Source organism: Ictalurus punctatus, chromosome 4, assembly GCF_001660625.3.
Source record: "Ictalurus punctatus breed USDA103 chromosome 4, Coco_2.0, whole genome shotgun sequence".
Taxonomy (NCBI): Eukaryota; Metazoa; Chordata; class Actinopteri; order Siluriformes; family Ictaluridae; genus Ictalurus; species Ictalurus punctatus.
Genome location: NC_071284.1, coordinates 18,269,423 through 18,288,546, shown reverse-complemented (window position 1 = coordinate 18,288,546; position 19,124 = coordinate 18,269,423). Strand labels below are relative to the sequence as shown.

Genomic DNA, 19,124 nt, shown 5'->3' with positions numbered 1-19,124 from the left:
GATTTGACATTTTTCTAAGAGTATGTTTCATGTTTGTCTTTGTTTTTATATGTATCCCTCAATTTATAGAAATCATGATCTTTACACCATAAAACACAAAACCAACAATTAACTAAACAATAGGCATAAGTTACTGGTACCATTCTCAAAAAGGTTAGAAAGCAGGATGTAAATGTTTTGTAATAGTCTTTGAATGTTTGCAAGTAGCACTTTTATTCTAGCATACCTACTACTTATTTTATCTCTATTTATAGTTGAACATTGGCTGCAAATCAGAGTTCAGTGCCTCGGCACCTGTCATGCTCCAGTATTCCCATGACGCTGGCCGCACATGGGCTCTGGTCCAGGAGGGCTGTTTCCCAGGCTCCCCAGGTGTAGCAGGCTGTAAAGGTAGTGGGCATGAGTTTACAGAGCCTACTGTCTACAATGCAGGAGACTATGAGCGCTGGACCAGGGTAACAGTTGTAATTCCACGCAATGTAGCTGCAAGGTACATAACAAAACAAACCAACAATTTAATTCTGCTCATCCTACAAATAAATGTTGGGATCTTTTTATAATGCATGCAATTAAATCCATGTCAGAATACATGGATACCTACTTAATCCCTTAAATATAGTATTCATGGGTACGACTTATTTCTGTTACGTTGAAAAAAAGGGCATTTGTCCCAGTTGCCCACTCAATATCAGTTTTAAAAATTGATCCATAGTGAAATGCCATGTTTCATGATTTCTATTGTAAAGAAGCATTTGAGTCTAACCCTATGGACAATCATACCAGTGTACACACACACACTTTTTGTTTGACTTTTGAACTTATATGCAGTTTATATAACCCCATTTTTGATTGTGCTCTCTGTCTTCTTTAGTAAGACACGTTTTCGCTGGATCCAAGAAAGCAGTGTTCATCAGGATGCTCCTGCATTTGCACTAGATAGTGTCTACATCTCTGATCCTTGCCCCAATTATTGTGGGGGTCATGGGGACTGCATATCAGGAGTCTGCTTCTGTGACATGGGGATGGAAGGTACCAATTTAAAGTGATGTAAAGTTGTTTTGACTCCATGTCACATAGAAAGTGGCAATTGTATCTTTTGTTAATTAGTGGAACAGGACAGCTGTGTGCCCTCTGTGCCCAGTCCCACTGAGCTGACTGAGGACTTTGAAGGAAAGTTAAGTCCTCTCTGGCAAGGACTTAGGGGGGCTCAGATAGGGAATGGTTGTGGTACCATCAGTGAGGGAAAGGCCCTCTACTTTGGCAGTTCTGGGCGGCGAGAGGCTCGCACTGTGCCACTAGACACCACCAGTACTCGGTTAGTGTTACAACAACTTCTCACATGTAGCTTAGCACCTAATGTTAATGTTAAATAGTTGTTAATTTATTGAGTTGTTAATTTGTTAATCAATTCTGCTGTAGGCATCAATTGTAGAATTATTGTACTTGTTTCCTTTATAAACATTTTTGGGGATTCTTTGCTGTAGACTTGTTCAATTCTACATTCGGATTGGTGGGAAAAACATTGGCCCAGCCTGCACCAGGCCTCACTCTTCCAAAGAAGGTATTATTTTTAACATCTTCTGTAGCTAACATATTAGCTTTACTGACACAGATTGGGCTTATCCACTTCTCCAGATACATTAAAGAGCATTTAGGATGTGTCACTCAATATTTATTTGAAATGTATTTCAGGAGTGATTGTCCAGTACTCCACTAATAATGGGGTGCAGTGGGAATTCTTGCGTGAGTTAGAATTTAGCTCATTTCTAGAACCACAAGTGGTGACTATTGAACTGCCTACTCAAGCAAAAATGCCTTACACTGTGTTCCGCTGGTGGCAACCTGAACAAGGTAAGAAATTCTGTTACTTTTGATTTATTGGAAATATTTTAATTATAAATATACAATACTATTACAATAATATACACAATTCTTCTGTAGGCAAATATTCCATATCATGATAAAAATTAATAATATTGAAATATATATCTTGCTTATTTCATTGTTGCCTCCTATTGCAGGAAAACACTCAGCCCAGTGGGCACTTGATGATGTTCTGATTGGTATGAATGATAGCTCCAGAACTGGCTTTCATGACAAGTTTGATGGTATATCACCTTTAAGGCACAACTGGTTCAGAGTAGTGGGTGGAGAGGTGACGGTTGATTGTCTGTCCTTGGACACGGCCCTGATCTTTCACTCCAATTTAGAAGACAGTAAGTCAGGACGGACCATCAAATCTGATTGCATTTTGAATTTACTGTATGTAATCCAGGGAAGTATAAAATGTTTCCTTTTGATTAAAACTGATTCATGAAATCTGGGCATTAGACAATTCCTTCTACACATATTTTAGCATAATGTAAACATGAGTATTAGCAAATAAATAAATATTGTTTTACAAAATCCACACTTTGATAACAAATAGTCTTTACTCCCATGTGGATGTAGATGGGCTATTTCACAAATGAGAACGTATGACTGACAATTGCTACAGTACAAAATTTATATTTCTATATTTTTGCGTTGGCTTACAAAACTTTTGGGTTTCCCTGAGAAACTTTGCTTTCTCTCACGAAGATATTTGCCTTCTCTCGTGATTTTTTTGCGTTTTTTCACAAAGATAGTTGTGTTCTCTCACAAAACCTTCCTTCCCTTTCCTTTAATTAAGAGATAAATCATTTAATAAAGAAAGAAACACAAGAAAGAAAAATATACCACTCACCCTGCAGTCAGGACTTAAGCAAAATATACCCATTTACAATCCATACAACAAATCCTTCCCCAGCATAATCTCACACACAACTAATATACTTTTGTGGTACACAACACATGGGGAAGCAAATGCATAAGAGTCTGGAACAGGACAAAGGGACCCCTTTGTATTTTGCCTTTGAATTTAAAAGATCAGTCAATTGAATTGAGCAAAGACAAGTTTAATATTCTATAAAATGCTCACTTCAAATTATTAACCATTTTGCTCTTCTAGGGGATACACAGTGGTGCATCAGGTATCATTGGTACCTTATAGCACCAGGGTCCTGGGTCTGATCCTGAGCTTGGGTTATTTTCTCCTAAGAGTTTCACATGCTCCTGTGGTTCCCTTTCAAAGGGAACTCAATGTTGCATGAGCTCCACACTGTGGGTAGCGCCCTTGCACATGACCGGTATCTTTATCCTGTGTTAAATCATACCTATTTATAGGCCTGCAGTGGTCAGGTGATATGGCATTTTGCACGTTGTGTGACTATAAAACGGCTCCTGTAAACCTCTGTCCTCCGGATCTGACACTTCACTTCCGGGTTTAAAGAAAAAAATGGGAAAGTGGATATACAATGACATACAAAGTGGGCATACAATGACAGTGTGGCAGGCCTGCCGAACTGTGAAAAAGGCAAAGCTGGTAAGTGTGTGGCTCGCCTCCCTCCGCAGAAAGCCAGGGAGACCAGGCGGCCACAACCGTAGTCTACTAACAGGCCTGATTTAAAATGATAATCAGGCTGAAAAGGCAAAAAGAAGTGGTCTTGAGGGGCCACGTAGGGAGGTATCAGGGGACGAGAGGTGGTTAGTGCAAATAGCCCCTAGTATTACTGTAGGGCTCCCCTAGCCAATGTCATCCTAAGTTATCGGATTCGCTAGTCAGCGAGATGTCACAGGGCAATGAAAATCTGATGCTTTTCCTATATATATATATATATATATATATATATATATATATATAGAGAGAGAGAGTGCTGTAAGCAGCAATTAAGGAGCAAAACAATCATGACAGGGTGCGTTTTAAACATTTGTATATGATTTTAGGCACAATGGTTGAAAAGTCATAAATACAATCAGTTGTTCCATCTATCATTCCATCCATCTTCTATAACGCTCATCCTTCTTTAGGGTCACGGGGAAACCTGGAGCTTGTCCCAGGACGCATCGGGCACAAGGCGGGGTACACCCTGGACAGGGTGCCAATCCATCTCAGGGCACAATCACATACACATTCACACACCCATTCATACACTACAGACACTTTGGACATGCCAATCAGCCTACCATTCATGTCTTTTGACTGGGGGAGGGAACCGGAGTACCCGGAGGAAACCCCCACAGCACGAGGAGAACATGCAAACTCCGCACACACAGGGCCACGGTGGAAACAATCAATTGTTATATGATTTAATTGCTTATCATGTTTAACCAATAGGTGACACAGTGACCACATTCATCTGATGTAGTCAGTGGGCGGTTACAATGACACAAAAAGTTTGGTGTCAATATGCCCAAGCCTTGCAGAGACACAGCCTCAGAATCGTTTTGGTTCTTGCCATCAAATTTGTTGATGCATTAAACAATAACAGTTTAGTATATCAACACAAAATCCATAAATTTTTGGAAAAATATGATTTCAATTAAAATCCAAATTGCGGACAGCAAATTTGATCGACTGTGGTATAATTGGTATCGTTCTCGGCATCTTCTTCTTTGTCCGGCCTTTTCCCATATCTACTTGGGGTGGGCACTCCTAATCTTTTGTCTCCAGATTGTTCTGTTCTGGGTCGTCATTGGGTCTATATTATCTCTAGCGAGGTCTTTATTTATAACATCCATCCATGATAGGCGGGGTCTTCCACGGCTTCCCTTTCCTGTACCAAGCTCCAGCACTTTTCTGGTCATGTGGTGGCGCAAGGTCCCTTTCCAGAACCTTCACACTAACTGTTCCTCAGTGGTTGAATGCACTTCCAATCTCAATCCGGACCGCAGAATCTCTCACCATCTTCAAAAAACAGCTAAAGACCCGCCTCTTCTATGAACACCTAACCAACTCATAATAAAAAATAAATAAATAAATAAAAAATTTTAAAAAAGCACTTACACCTCTACTCTGCACTTTGCTTCTTCTGGAATTCAATTAATGGATTTTGTATGGTAGCACTTCTTGTATTGTTCTCTGCTTGATATCGCTTTGCTTGTATCTTTCTCATTTGTAAGTCGCTTTGGATAAAAGCGTCTGCTAAGTGAATAAATGTAATGTAAATGTAATGTGGTATTCTGGTTTTCTCGTCACATGTCCGTACCATCATAAGTGCTTTTTAGTAAATTTTTCAGGTAGTGATCTGACTTTAAAACTGCCCCTGATATATTGCTTTGGAACCTTATCTAGGAGTGTCACTCCTGCAGATCATCTTAGCATTCTCATTTCATTTACACTTAGCTTTTCTGTCTGCTGCCATATGTTAAAGCAGGTCTCACAGCGGACTTACATATCTTGCCTTTGATTTGCACTGGCATTCTTTTGTCACAGAGCACTCCTGTTAAACTTCTCCATTTCAGCCACCCTGCATTCATGCGACTCTTGATATCGGTGTCAATAGAGCCATCACTAGATAGAATGCTACAGAGGTATTTAAAATTGGTGATTGAGTTAAGTGCGGAGTTTTGGAGCGAAATTATATAATGTTTGTTGCTGTTTGAAAAGTTGCAGTGCATGTATTCTGTCTTCTGTTTGGTTATTTTAAGGCCAGCATTTTCCAGTACAGCTCTCCAATCTTCCAGGTGTTGTTGGAGCTCTCTTGGGTCTTCACTGATAAGGACGACATCGTCTGCAAAGAGAATGTCCCAGGGTGTTGAATGTTGCACCTCCGCCGTTATGTAATTCATCACCAAGTTAAAAAGTAGGGGGCTGAGTGCCAAACCTTGAAGAACTCCTACTCTCACTTCAAAACAGTCACTGATTCCTGCTGGGCAACGCACCATAGTGGTTACGCCTTTGTATATGTCAGCCACTATATTGATGAGACATTTGGGCACTTTTTGTGATCGTAGAGCTTGCCATATTAGTGGTCTTGGAACACGGTCGAAAGCTTTTTCTCAATCAATAAACACCATGTCTAGATCTTTCTTGTTGTCTCTGTGCTTTTCCATAAGGATTCGAATCGTATGTATAGCATCGGTTGTTGATTTTTCTGCAATGAATCCGCACTGGTTTTCAGTGACATTAGTTTGATGCAGCAATCTTCTATTTATTATCCGTTCCCAGATTTTAAAGGTGTGTGATGTCAGTTTTATAGCCCTGTAGTTCCCACAGAGTCTTATGTCACCTTTGATTTTGTAAAAAGGCTCTAGGTAGCTTTTTCTCCATGCAGTTGGAATGCCGTCATCAGGAATTTTGTTGAACAAGGTTGTCGGGAAATAAACCCTCGGTTCTCCTAACCTCTTCCACAACTCTGACAGTATGTCATCAGGCCCAGTGGCCTTGTTATTGGCCATTTTATGGACTGCTAATATAACCTCATCTAGTGTGATTATTGGCCAAGGACCTTATACAGGTGCTTGTTCTTGAGGTGGTTCACATGGGTATGTTTGGTTGAGTAGTTCTGAATAATACTCTTTCCATCTCTGCTTTATGTCATTGTTAGATGCTAATAGGTGTCCTTGAGTATCTCTGATGTACTTGATGGTTTTTGTATCCTGGGTGTCTCAGTGTCTCTCTTTTGCAACTTTAAAGAGTTGCTTATCATTAGGTGCGGTTTCCAACTTAGCATATAAATCTTCCTTAGTAACGTCCCTTGCCTGGGCTACTGCGTGTGTCGCATTTTTTTTTTTGCAGTGCTATAAGAGCTGCGGTCCTCCGCACTGCCTGTTTGTTGCCAGAGCTTGAAGTGAGCTTTTTGTCTGTAGTTTTTGCTGTACTTCTGCTTTCCACCATGTAGGGTCTTTACTGTATCTGGCTACACCTCTAGATACACCCAGATATTCTGTTGCCAAAGGTCAAATGTTCTCCAGGGATAACTTTGCAGTCCCTGAATGTCTTGAGGACACTTCGGTCTGCGAGGAGGTAGTCCACCTGCGTACAGTTTCCACCACACTTATAGGTAATTAAGTGTTCTTGCGGCTTCGAGAAAAAGGTGTTGACTATTGCAAGGTTGAAGGTCGATGCGAAGTTTAAAATGTCCACTCCTTGTGCATTTTTGCGGCCGAAGCCTCTGCTTCCATGTACCATCTGATATGATTTTTTTTTTTTTTTTTTCCATTGTTCTCGGCATTAAGACCAGTTTCATTACAAGAGGCAAAATTATTCCAAAGCTATAAGCATTTTTGGAATTTTATTATAACTTTTGACCACAAGGTGGTCTCGAAACTTCAGGGCATTGTGCCGATGACACATACTGACTTTCGTAACAATACATCAATGCATTCATAAAATATAGCATTTTCTTACAAAATTCAAAATATCCGATGCTCAATATGGCTGACAAGGAACATTGGATACTGTTCAACATGGTATGCCATACTGAATCTAATGAGACAAGTCTGGTGATGTTTGGTCAACCTGTTTGGAAGTTATGAGCAAAATTAAACATATTATTTCATATCTCATAACCACTAGGTGGGGCTGTGCCAAAAGGGTACTGTACTGTGTACAGTACCCTTAGTTCATGCTTATGACGACAGATACCAAGTTCAAAATGGCTGATGCTTAATATGGCCGACATGGGAACATTGGGTTCTAATAGTCTTAACATGACAAACCATTGCAGAGATAAAGTCTGGCATTCATTCTGACATTCTCTTTGTCGCATTCGTTGATGCGCTATATGAGAACCTATGGGTCTATCAAAATGCTTTTGATAACTTTTTGCCAGCACTGTCAGAAGATGATCTGACTCAAATCTGGTGGAAATCAGACAAACCGCCTAGATGGAGTTTGAAAAAGTTGTTTTTTTCAGAAAATCAATATGGTAAAAGTGGTGGCAATTCAACTCATGTAAAATTGAAATTATGGTGTGAAGTAAACTTGGCAGGAGCCAAGGAATCAGTGGGAAAATAATTTTGTCTTTAACCCTAATGGTTCAAAAGTTATTAGCATAAACATGAGTGAAGTTTTGACCTGTTGGTGGTGCTAGAGCTTTTGAGATAGAGACTTCAAACTGGCTGTGATAGATCAAAGTGTCCATAACTTTTTAGCATACGGTTGGGGTGTCAAATGGGCTGCCAAAATAGAGAATAATATATTTTATTTATAGATATTATTAATAATAATAAATATAGCTGCAAGCAGCAGTACCGGGTTCAAGCCAATTATTGGCACCATGAGCAGCAAAATAAGCTTTTTGACATGTTTTTTTTTTATTATTAGAGTCTGATGAACAGTGTAGGAGGAGTTAGAAAAAGTAAACTTTCAATCATAAAAAAAAAAAAACATTTATTTTAAAAAATAACTAAAAATAGCTACTTCTTAGAAATTTTGTCCAGTATGTGGTGCTGTTCTGAAACTGCTCAGGTAGCATCTGGGCATGATGTTTATCATGCAAGAAAGCGTTCAAGATAAAAATGTCGCGTTTGCCACCTCCTGACCAGTAGGGGGCAGTGTGCCAAAACTCAGGGCCTAATGGTCATGGCACATGGCAAGTTTCGTCACAATCCCTCAAAGCGTTGCTGAGATACAGTGTCAAGTTCAATTTTTGAGCGTTCTTCAAATTCGTTGAAGCGCCATTCGAAAATGGTATGGTTTATCAAAAGTCTGTGAATAACTTGTCGTGAGCGCATCTAGATGATTCAGGCCAATTCTGTCCAAATCAGGCAAAGGATCTAGGAGGAGTTTGAAAAAGTATTTTTTCAAAACATACTAGTGGCAAAAAAACAAAGCAAAATAGTGGACAGGAAGTTTGCTCAACCATGACATAATTGGTATCGTTGTTCTCAGTCTGAACCATGCAATCTATCAAGACCAGTCTCATGACAGGCAAAAGGAGTCAATAGATATTAGCATTTTTATAAATTATAATGCCAAAACTTTTTGTGTCCCCTCAGAGTCAGTCGTAAAATACAGCATTTTATGACTAAATTCAAAATGGCAGACATCCAAAACAGCCGACATAGGATTTTTTTTTATCCTTGGATTTGGTATACCTCACTGAATCTATTGAGACGTTCGCCTATTTTTCAAGAATGGTTGGGTTTATCTAAAGCTTTTAATAACTTTTTTCCAGCATGGTCTGAAGACAATCTGGGCCCATTTTGGTAAAAATTGGACAAACGGCCTAGGACGAGGTTTTTCAGAAAATTCAAAATGGCGGAAAGATTTTCATGACGGAAAATTATATCATAGTAGGGTGCAATCGAAGCATCTTGAGCCAAGGAATCAAAGTAAAAAAATATTTAATTTCACAGTTCAAAAGTTATTAACATAAACGTGAGTGCAAATTTGGGCAGTTGGTGGCACTAGAGGGTTTAAGGTAGATACTCAAAATTTGCTACATTAATAGATCAGACTGTGTGCCAAATTATATAAGTTTCCCGCAAGCGGTTCTATGGGCTGCCATAGAAGAAGTATGATAAGAAGAAAACAGCGAAAACAATAGAGGTCTTCAGCCCTTCGGAGCTTGACCCCTAATAATAATAATAATAAATAATAATAATAATAATAATGTTTCTTTAATGTTTTCGTTAAAGTTAATTCATTATAGTGTCTTTTTAACCTTGATCAATTTTGCCAATTTTTTTTTTTACCTGTAAAAACATGAATATAAAAAACTATGTTGTATGTGTGTTGGTTTTGTTACTTGTTTATTTATATTTTATAATTTTGTAGAAAGCTAATTTGCTTTGGTTGTGTAGAAACTTGGGGACACTCATTTTACACTTTCGGTAGTATTACCACTAACTGTCTAAAAGATGCGCCCCTAAAATTGATGTGTTGCTAATAATCATGTTTTCAGGAAGAGCAACTGATTTAACTGCAGTGTGAAAACCATGCCTTGAACTAACCACTAACTTTATTTCTTTATACTTGAATTCAAGCTCAGAATAAAACTACATGAACCACTCCATTGTGAACGTGTTATGTCTGAACAACTGCCCTGCTGTTAGCGAGAAATTAAACCAGAAGTACTGTTTGTATGAGCTCAACGATGTGGTGGACACAAAGTTTTGTGAGAGAACACAAATATCTTTGTGAGAGAACAGAAACAAAATTTGCAAGCGAATGTAAAGTATCTTCAGGGAACGCCAAAGTTTTGCAAGTGAACGCAAAAGCATACAAATATTAATTTTCCTCCCATCTCATATTTTTTTCTCCACCGTGTCCCGTTGTTCTTGTAAGATCAAGCACATCAAATACCATGACTGAAATATAGCTCAGGAAATGAGACTATAGAGACTGATGTGGATGATGATTATGATTAGACTGATTATGTTTAGTACCATCAGTGCAAATTTCATGCTTATTGGACAAAATTTAAGGAAAAAGCAGGAAAAAAAATAAAACACAATTATTTTTTTTTTGTAAAAATAGGTGACTTTTTGTTTGACAAATAACATTGTTACATGATAAACACACTGTACCTTCCAGGTAATTTAGGGGGAGAAAAATCTTGAGGCACCTACTCTACCTGCTCCTACAATACAACAGTTATACAACCCCTGGCAAAAATGATGGAATCCATGAAAGGATTCCATTTTGAAATTCCATTTGATTCCATTTCATTTACCTAGTTTGAGGTATGTTTCTTGAAGCCAGAATGTTCAGCTATTAACAAAAAATTGTGTTGTGTCATATCTGTGATTTGTTTATTTTCTACGAAGTCAAAAAGCTGGGTGAACATCCTCTAAGTGTGGTCGTGCCATAATTTTTGCCAGGGGTTGAATAAGAAAGAACAGATAATTTCACATATTATAATATTGGGTGAGGTTGGACATAAATAATTAAATTTGGCTATAAGTCTAATTAAGCTAAAATCTATTGTACTGCATTGTTCTTATAATCTGTGAGTGGATTTCTATTGCTAACTAGGTTACTTAAAAAACTCGGCAGCCATCTTCCAATCACATTGGAGCACAGAATTAAATTTTTTAGCAATAAGTTACCATCATGAAATTTTAATAGCTTGTTCATCTATGATTGCTTTACTGTTCTATGCAACTTGGTGAGAACTAGATACTTGTAGTGTGATTTGCACATAGTGCTTGACTATTGTGATTTGCACCCTGGTGCTTTCTGAGGTCATATCTAAAATTGGGTTGTGGTCATACATATGGGGTGGAGCTATGGTCAGATAATGGTCTCACAGGAACCATAAAGCTGAACAAGATAAAATTAGGCAGAGGACATCTATCTCTTAGTGGATTTTCCATAATGACCTAAGCTTTAAGCTTTCAGCAGGCATTTGACAAAGTAATTAATCTATTGTCATGAAACTTGAATGGTAGGTTCAGGGAGGGTCTTACTAGGAGTTAGGAGTAGCTGTAACTACAATTTTTATCGCTAAATTACATCAAAAGCATGTCCACTTTCAACCCATGAGCTTCCAAAAGGCATGTTACACAAACAGCTTTGCACTATAATCACAATCACTTGATAAGCATATTCTATGTTCTCTTTATTGTTCTTGGCAATAATGGCAATATTTTCAAGGAGTCCTTGGAGCCTTTTGATTGCCTCTTGGTGCTATATTTATTAGAGGAACAAGCACAACAAGCTTGGTAGACCTATTCGTATTACTATTTTTAGGGGTCCAAGTAACAAAGGTCCATGGAACCCTATAGTTTTTGTTAGGATTTTTAATGGTCCAAGCATGAAGGTGCTGGAACCCTATTATAATTGTTAGGATTTGTCTTCTTCTTCTTCTTCTTCAGATATCCTGCTACTCAGGCAAGTAAGATGGGCTCAATCCGCCCAATGGTCGTGCTGTTTTGGCCTTTTAGACCATGTAGCTTTGTCCAGTAAAATTTGTAATAATTTGTTTTATATGCAATTTTTTGTGAACTAATCTTAGGATCCTAACCAATCTTCACAAAAAAAGATGCCAAAATTCTCGGGAGAGTGGGATCCTCATTAACTAATAATAACATTTTGTGGTTTAACAATACGGCCATCACATATCAATAAGCTGTAATGAAGCGAAGCTGGTTTATGCAAACAGCTGTAATTCATGATTGGTTACATGCATTTCAACAAAATCTGAAATATATGTTTAGAACAATGTTCTAAGGATTTGTCCAAAGGTTGGTGAGTGGTCAATGAAAGGGGGTGGAGTTATATTCATGCATTCAAACAGATAATGCCTGTTTGTCAGGAACTGTAGGTTTGTTTGAGCTACAGTGAGGGAAAAAAGTATTTGATCCCCTGCTGATTTTGTACGTTTGCCCACTGACAAAGAAATGATCAGTCTATAATTTTAATGGTAGGTTTATTTGAACAGTGAGAGACAGAATAACAACAAAAAAATCCAGAAAAACGCATGTCAAAAATTTTATAAATTAATTTGCATTTTAATGAGGGAAAAAAGTATTTGACCCCCTCTCAATCAGAAAGATTTCTGGCTCCCAGGTGTCTTTTATACAGGTAACGAGCTGAGATTAGGAGCACACTCTTAAAGGGAGTGCTCCTAATATCAGTTTGTTACCTGTATAAAAGACACCTGTCCACAGAAGCAATCAATCAATCAGATTCCAAACTCTCCACCATGGCCAAGACCAAAGAGCTCTCCAAGGATGTCAGGGACAAGACTGTAGACCTACACAAGTCTGGAATGGGCTACAAGACCATTGCCAAGCAGCTTGGTGAGAAGGGGACAACAGTTGGTGCGATTATTCGCAAATGGAAGAAGCACAAAAGAACTGTCAATCTCCCTCGGCCTGGGGCTCCATGCAAGATCTCACCTCGTGGAGTTGCATTGATCATGAGAACAGTGAGGAATCAGCCCAGAACTACACGGGAGGATCTTGTCAATGATCTCAAGGCAGCTGGGACCATAGTCACCAAGAAAACAATTGGTAACACACTACGCCGTGAAGGACTGAAATCCTGCAGCGCGCGCAAGGTCCTGGAGTGACCTAGGCAGTCTCCAGACCTAAATCCCTAGTGAATAAAATCGACAACTTGGAATTACAACTAGCTGGAAATCGCTATGTTCGCGACTGCTGTGTTTTGATTATTACTGAAACCTGGCTTCATCCGAGGATACCCGATGCTAGCATGCAGCTAGCAGGTCGTACTATGCTTCGCTGGGACAGGACTGAGGACTCCGGTAAGAGCAGAGGGGGGGGGCTCTGTATGTATGTGCATGAGAATTGGTGTAACAACGGAACAATGATAGACAAACATTGTTCCCCTGACCTCGAGTACATGTCCGTAAGATGTCGGCCCTTTTTTCTACCGAGAGAGCTTACAGTGGTGATTATCACGGCTGTGTATATTCCACCTGATGCCAATGTGAACACGGCGCTCTCTCTCCTGTTGAACACCATAAACGAGCAGCAGAGGGCTTACCCAGACGGTGTTCACATAATTGCAGGAGACTTTAATAAGGCGAACTTGAAGACTGTACTCCCGAAATTCTATCAACATGTTAAGTGTTTTACTAGAGGGGCGAACACTTTGGATCATGTTTACTCCAACATCAAGCACGCGTATAGAGCCATACCTCTCCCCCACCTCGGCCAATCAGACCATCTCTCCCTCCTGCTCTCCCCTGCCTACACACCCCTCAGACGCAGTGTCACGACCACTATAAAGACTGTTACCACCTGGCCTGATGATGCATTCTGCAAACTACAGGACTGCTTCGAACAGACAGACTGGGATTTGTTTGAACATCAAGAGCTAGAAACATTAACAGGAACGGTACTGGACTACATCAAGTTCTGTATCGGAAATGTGACTGTGGAAAAAAACATCCGGGTTTTCCAAAACCAGAAACCATGGATGACCAAACAGGTCTGCACACTACTCAAAGCCCGCGACGCTGCCTTCAGGTCTGGTAATAGAGCTCTGTACAGAGCTGCCCGTGCCAACCTGAAAGGCGGTATTAAGGAAGCTAAGGCGGCCTATAAGAGGAGCATAGAGTCCCACCTGTCCAGCAAAAATAAACGGGAGGTGTGGCAGGGTATACAGAACATCACAAACTACAGAGGCCGTGAGGCGACAACAGGAGTCCTGAGTGCGATTCTGGCAGAAGAGCTAAATTGCTTCTTCGCTCGCTTTGAAACATCACAACAACAGCACTCATCTGCTCCAGCCCCACCTCCACCCTCATCTGGCCCCCGTACCAGTCCAGCCCTGCCTCCATCCCCTTCTGGTTCCTGCACCACTCTACTTACTGTGAGGGAACACGATGTTAGACGGATGTTTCTGGCAGTGAACCCCAGGAAGGCTGCTGGCCCAGACGGTGTACCTGGTAACGTGCTCAGATCATGTGCCCACCAGCTTGCCCACATCTTTACCAGAATTTTCAATCTCTCCCTGGCCCAAGCAGTCATCCCGTCCGGCCTAAAATCAGCCACAATCATTCCAGTGCCAAAGAAATCGCCCACCACTAGCCTGAATGATTATCGTCCTGTAGCCCTCACTCCAGTTATCATGAAGTGCTTTGAGAGATTGGTTCTTCAGCACATCAAGGACTACCTCCCCCCAGATTTCGATCCTTTTCAATTTGCTTATCGTGCAAACAGATCCACAGAGGATGCTATCGCCGTAGCTGTCCACTACGTGTTGAGACATCTTGAGCAGCAACAGAGCTACGTACGGATGCTTTTTGTGGATTACAGTTCGGCTTTTAATACAATAATTCCGGACATTCTCGTCACCAAATTGGTCACCCTTGGTCTCCCCCGCCTCACGTGTGCCTGGATAAAGGACTTTCTGACCAACCGGTTCCAGACAGTGAGACTCGGGCCCCACCTCTCCTCCACTCGCACGTTGAGCACAGGTTCTCCACAGGGCTGTGTGTTGAGCCCCCTCCTGTACTGTCTCTACACATATGACTGTAGACCAGTCTACAACAATAATATTATTATCAAGTTTGCTGACGACACCACAGTGGTCGGACTTATCTCAAAAGGAGAGGAGGCAGCCTACAGAGAGGAAGTCCTAAACTTGGCAGCCTGGTGTTCAAAGAACAACCTGACTCTAAACACCAAGAAAACCAAGGAACTTATTGTAGACTTCAGAAAACACAACACGGAGCTGGCCCCCCTCTTCATCAATGGGGAGTGTGTAGAGAAGGTCCACACCGTCCGGTTTCTTGGCGTCCTTATCTCTGCTAACATCTCCTGGACGGACAACATCACAGCGGTCATCAAGAAGGCTCAAACGCGGCTACACTTCCTGAGGGTTCTCAGGAAGTACAATCTGGACTCCAATCTGCTGCTGATCTTCTACCGCTCGTCCGTCGAGAGCTTGCTGACATACTGTATCACGGTGTGGTATGGTAGCTGCACCGCAGCAGACAGGGAGAGGCTTCAGAGGGTAGTAAGAGCAGCACAGAAGATCATTGGCTGCCCTCTCCCCTCCCTGATGGATATTTATACTTCCCATTGCCTCAGCAGAGGAAAAACTATCATTAAGGACAGTTCTCACCCTGGCTTTGATCTGTTCAATCTGTTGCCCTCAGGGAGACGTTACAGGTGCATCAAAACAAGGACTAGCAGATTTAAGAATAGTTTCTTCCCAAAAGCTATTACCATGATAAACAAACACATGTACTGAGTCCACAGCATATGTATATATTGTCTCAAACTGTGCATTTCATAGTACCTCCGCCATCCACCCTAATATCTATCTATCGTGCATATATCTTGCATATATTGTATATCTTGTTTATTTATTTTGTTTATTTATCTTATTTATTTATCTGTGTATTATCTGTTTATTCTTCTTGTGTATTGAATGTATATGTTTGCACGGAACAAAAAGGAGTGGCTCTTAATTTCATTGTACATGTGTATAGTGACAATAAAAGGCATTCATTCATTCATTCATTCATTCATTCATTCATTCATCCCATAGAAAATCTGTGGAGAGAGCTGAAGGTTCGAGTTGCCAAACGTCAGCCTCGACACCTTAATGATTTGGAGAAGATCTGCAAAGAGGAGTGGGACAAAATCCCTCCTGAGATGTGTGCAAACCTGGTGGCCAACTACAAGAAACGTCTGACCTCTGTGATTGCCAACAAGGGTTTTTAAACCAAGTACTAAGTCATGTTTTGCAGAGGGGTCAAATACTTATTTCCCTCATTAAAATGCAAATCAATTTATAACATTTTTGACGTGCGTTTTTCTGGATTTTTTTGTTGTTATTCTGTCTCTCACTGTTCAAATACAACTACCATTAAAGTTATAGACTGATCATTTCTTTGTCAGTGGGCAAACGTACAAAATCAGCAGGGGATCAAATACTTTTTCCCCCCACTGTAAAATTAGGTGTATTTCATAGTTTTGCTAAACTGGATTTCTCCACTTTCCTAAACTGGATTTCTAATCATCATTTAATTATTTCAAAAATTCAGGTAATCACATTTCAGCAGGTACTTCACACAAGTAGCACTGAGCTATCAAAACAAAACTTAATAAGTATGTGTCACGATCTCCCCTTCTGGCAGCGCGCTAAGGATGAGAGGGCGTGTGCATGCACGAGCTATGTGCATGAGTGCTCAGCGAGCACATGCTCTTCGATTGTTGACAACTGGGACATTGTTTACTATGTAGACGTGCATTTGTTTTGTTTCTTTTCTGTCTCCTCCCTGTTCTGTTATTGGTTGTTGTTCGGGGTGTGGCTTTATTGTTTTCAGCTGTCAGCGCTTAACGCTGATTATGCTTGATATATATATACCGCACGCCTCCCAGTACACGACACGGAGTATTACATTAGATTTGTTAAGTTATGTTCCTTGGTAGATATAGTTATATAGTTAGTTTCATGTTAGATCAGTCCATTTAGTCCACGCTGGTTTTTCTGCTCCTAGTTCATAGTCATAGTTCATGTTTCTTGTTTTGTGTCTTGACCCTGTTTTCTGTGACCATGACTTTGATTCCTGCTTTGCCCCGTTTATGCCTGTTTGCTGATCACCCGACCCTTTGCCTGTCTTGACTACGTTTTGGATTACCATTTGGATTTGTCTGCCTTTGTATCTTTTAATAATCTCTTTTCCTGCACCTGCTTCCATTCTCAACTCCCTTACGTCTCGGGACGTGACAGAATACTCCGCCTAATCATGGAAGAAGCAGTGGAACGAGGAGGGCATCACAGCAGTCAATATACGGATTACTGCCCACAATACAAATCAATCCAGTTTCCTCAGAGGACTGCCGCCAAACTCCTGATAGAGATTTATGGGTTGGAGAACCACCTGTTGTTGTTCCTTGTTCACTAGCCTGGCACATCCCAAGCCTGTCAAGAAACGATGGCTGGTGTTCTTAGTGTTCTTATGGCCCGGCCCATGACTGGGCGGAGCAACTGATCCGTACAGGGTCCACTGCCCTCAATAATGTCACTCAGTTTGCTGAACTTTTCCTGCAAGAGTTCGTGCAGTCAGGGCAACTAAAAATCCTGGATTTACTGGAGAGGGTATGCAATGGGATGAAAATGGCTAACCTACCTTTCCACCTCTATTATGAGTGGGTGGACCGGGTAGCATCTGCAGCTCCGCTTCAGGTTCCGGCCAACGTGGTGGAGGTTCCACTGAGATGTATGGCTGAGGGCTGCTGCAATGAGACTCCGCTGTGATGTCCTACATACAACAAGCTAGGCCTCCAGGAAGCATTTTTCTGCTCAAAGGAATGCTTCAAGAGCAGCTGGCGTAAGCACAAACTGCTACACAAGAAAGCCCCTGCGGAACTACAGCCAGAGGTCAATGTGGCGACCTCAGAGCTACAGCCTGAGACCCACAAGGAGGTCTCACCTGCTGAGCTCCAGCCAGAGGTCAACGTAGCAACCTTGGCACCAGAGCTCAAACCTGGGACCCATGAGGTGGTCTCACCCGCCAAGCTACAGACAGAGGTCAACGTGGCGACCTCAGAGCTCCAGCTTGAGGCCCACAAGGAGGTCTCAGCACCTGAGCTCCTGCTAGAGGTCAAGCTGGTGACCTCAGAGCTCCAGCTTGAGACCCACGAGGAGGTCTCAGTACCTGAGCTCCACCCAGAGGTCAACATGGTAACCTCAGAACGTGAATTCAAACCTGGGACCCATGAGGTGGTCTCACCTGCCGAGCTCCATCCAGAGGTCAACATGGTGACCTCAACCCCAGAGTTGCAGCCTGAGACCCATGAGGAGGTCTCAGCTTCAGAGCTTCAGCCAGAGGTCAACATGGTGACCTTAGCCCAAGAGTTTCAGGCTGAGACCCATGAGGGAGTCTTGGCTCCAGAGGTCCACTGTAATGCCAAGTTATTGTCCCAGGTCAAAGAGACGACCAACCCAAGCTCTGCTCACACCAAGTTCCTGTCCCAGGTTGAAGAGACGGCCAACCCAGGCCCTGCTCATGCCAAGTTCTTGACCCAGGTCGAAGAGACGGCCAACCCAGGCCCTGCTCACGTCAAGTTCCTGTCCCAGGTCGGTGCCGAAGTCAGTAACGACCAGGTTCTGCTCATGCCTGAAGTTGTGGTCATGAACAATCATGCTCTGATTACACCGTTGTCTGCTGATACAGACAACCAGGTTCTGCTCATGCTTGACACCGACGACACGGACGACAAAGTTCAGCCTGCAGAGTCCACTGAGAACGTCGCTCTGCTTACCTGTTCTGCTAAGGACGTCGCTCTGCTTACTCGTTCTGCTGAGAACATCGCTCTGCTTACCTGTACTGCTGAAGACGTCGTTCTGCTTTCCTGTTCCGATGAGGATGTTGCTCTGTTTTCCTGTTCCGATGAGGACATCGCTCTGCTTTCCTGATCCGATGAGGACGTCACTCTGCTTTTCTTTTCCGATGAGGACGTCGCTATGCTTTCCTGTTCTGCTGAGGACATCGCTCTGCTTTCCTGTTCCGATGAGGACGTTGCTCTGCTTTCCTGTTCCACTGAAGACGTCGATCTGCTTTTCTGTTGTGCTGAGGATGTCGCCCTGCTTTTCTGCTCCACTGAGGACGCTGCGCAGTCTCCTGTTTCAGCTGGGGACATTTTGCCCAGGGGGCCAGGACTGCCAATGGAGAGGAGTGTTTTGTGGCACTCTGGGAGGAGCGCCCATTGGGGGGTGGGTTATGTCACGTTCTCCCCTTCTCTCTTAGGAGAGATGAGAGGGCGCGCGCATGCACGGGCTACGTGCACGAGTGCTCAGCGAGTGCATGCTTTTCTACTGTTGACAACTGGGACATTGTTTACTATGTACACCTGCGTTTGTTTTGTTTCTGTTCTGTCTCCTCCCT

General features: G+C 41.8%; 1 protein-coding gene across 1 annotated transcript in view; it reads left to right on the top strand.

Annotated features, from left to right (window-relative positions):
- The window catches only part of reln (reelin), a 610,589-nt gene that overhangs the window by 394,878 nt on the left and 196,587 nt on the right, over positions 1 to 19,124 (top strand). Inside the window, exons 28-33 of the mRNA XM_053678020.1 lie at positions 255 to 490; positions 872 to 1,029; positions 1,108 to 1,315; positions 1,485 to 1,561; positions 1,693 to 1,851; positions 2,022 to 2,216. Of these exons, the coding sequence (XP_053533995.1) occupies positions 255 to 490; positions 872 to 1,029; positions 1,108 to 1,315; positions 1,485 to 1,561; positions 1,693 to 1,851; positions 2,022 to 2,216 (1,033 nt within the window). The remainder of the gene's footprint in view (positions 1 to 254; positions 491 to 871; positions 1,030 to 1,107; positions 1,316 to 1,484; positions 1,562 to 1,692; positions 1,852 to 2,021; positions 2,217 to 19,124) is intronic.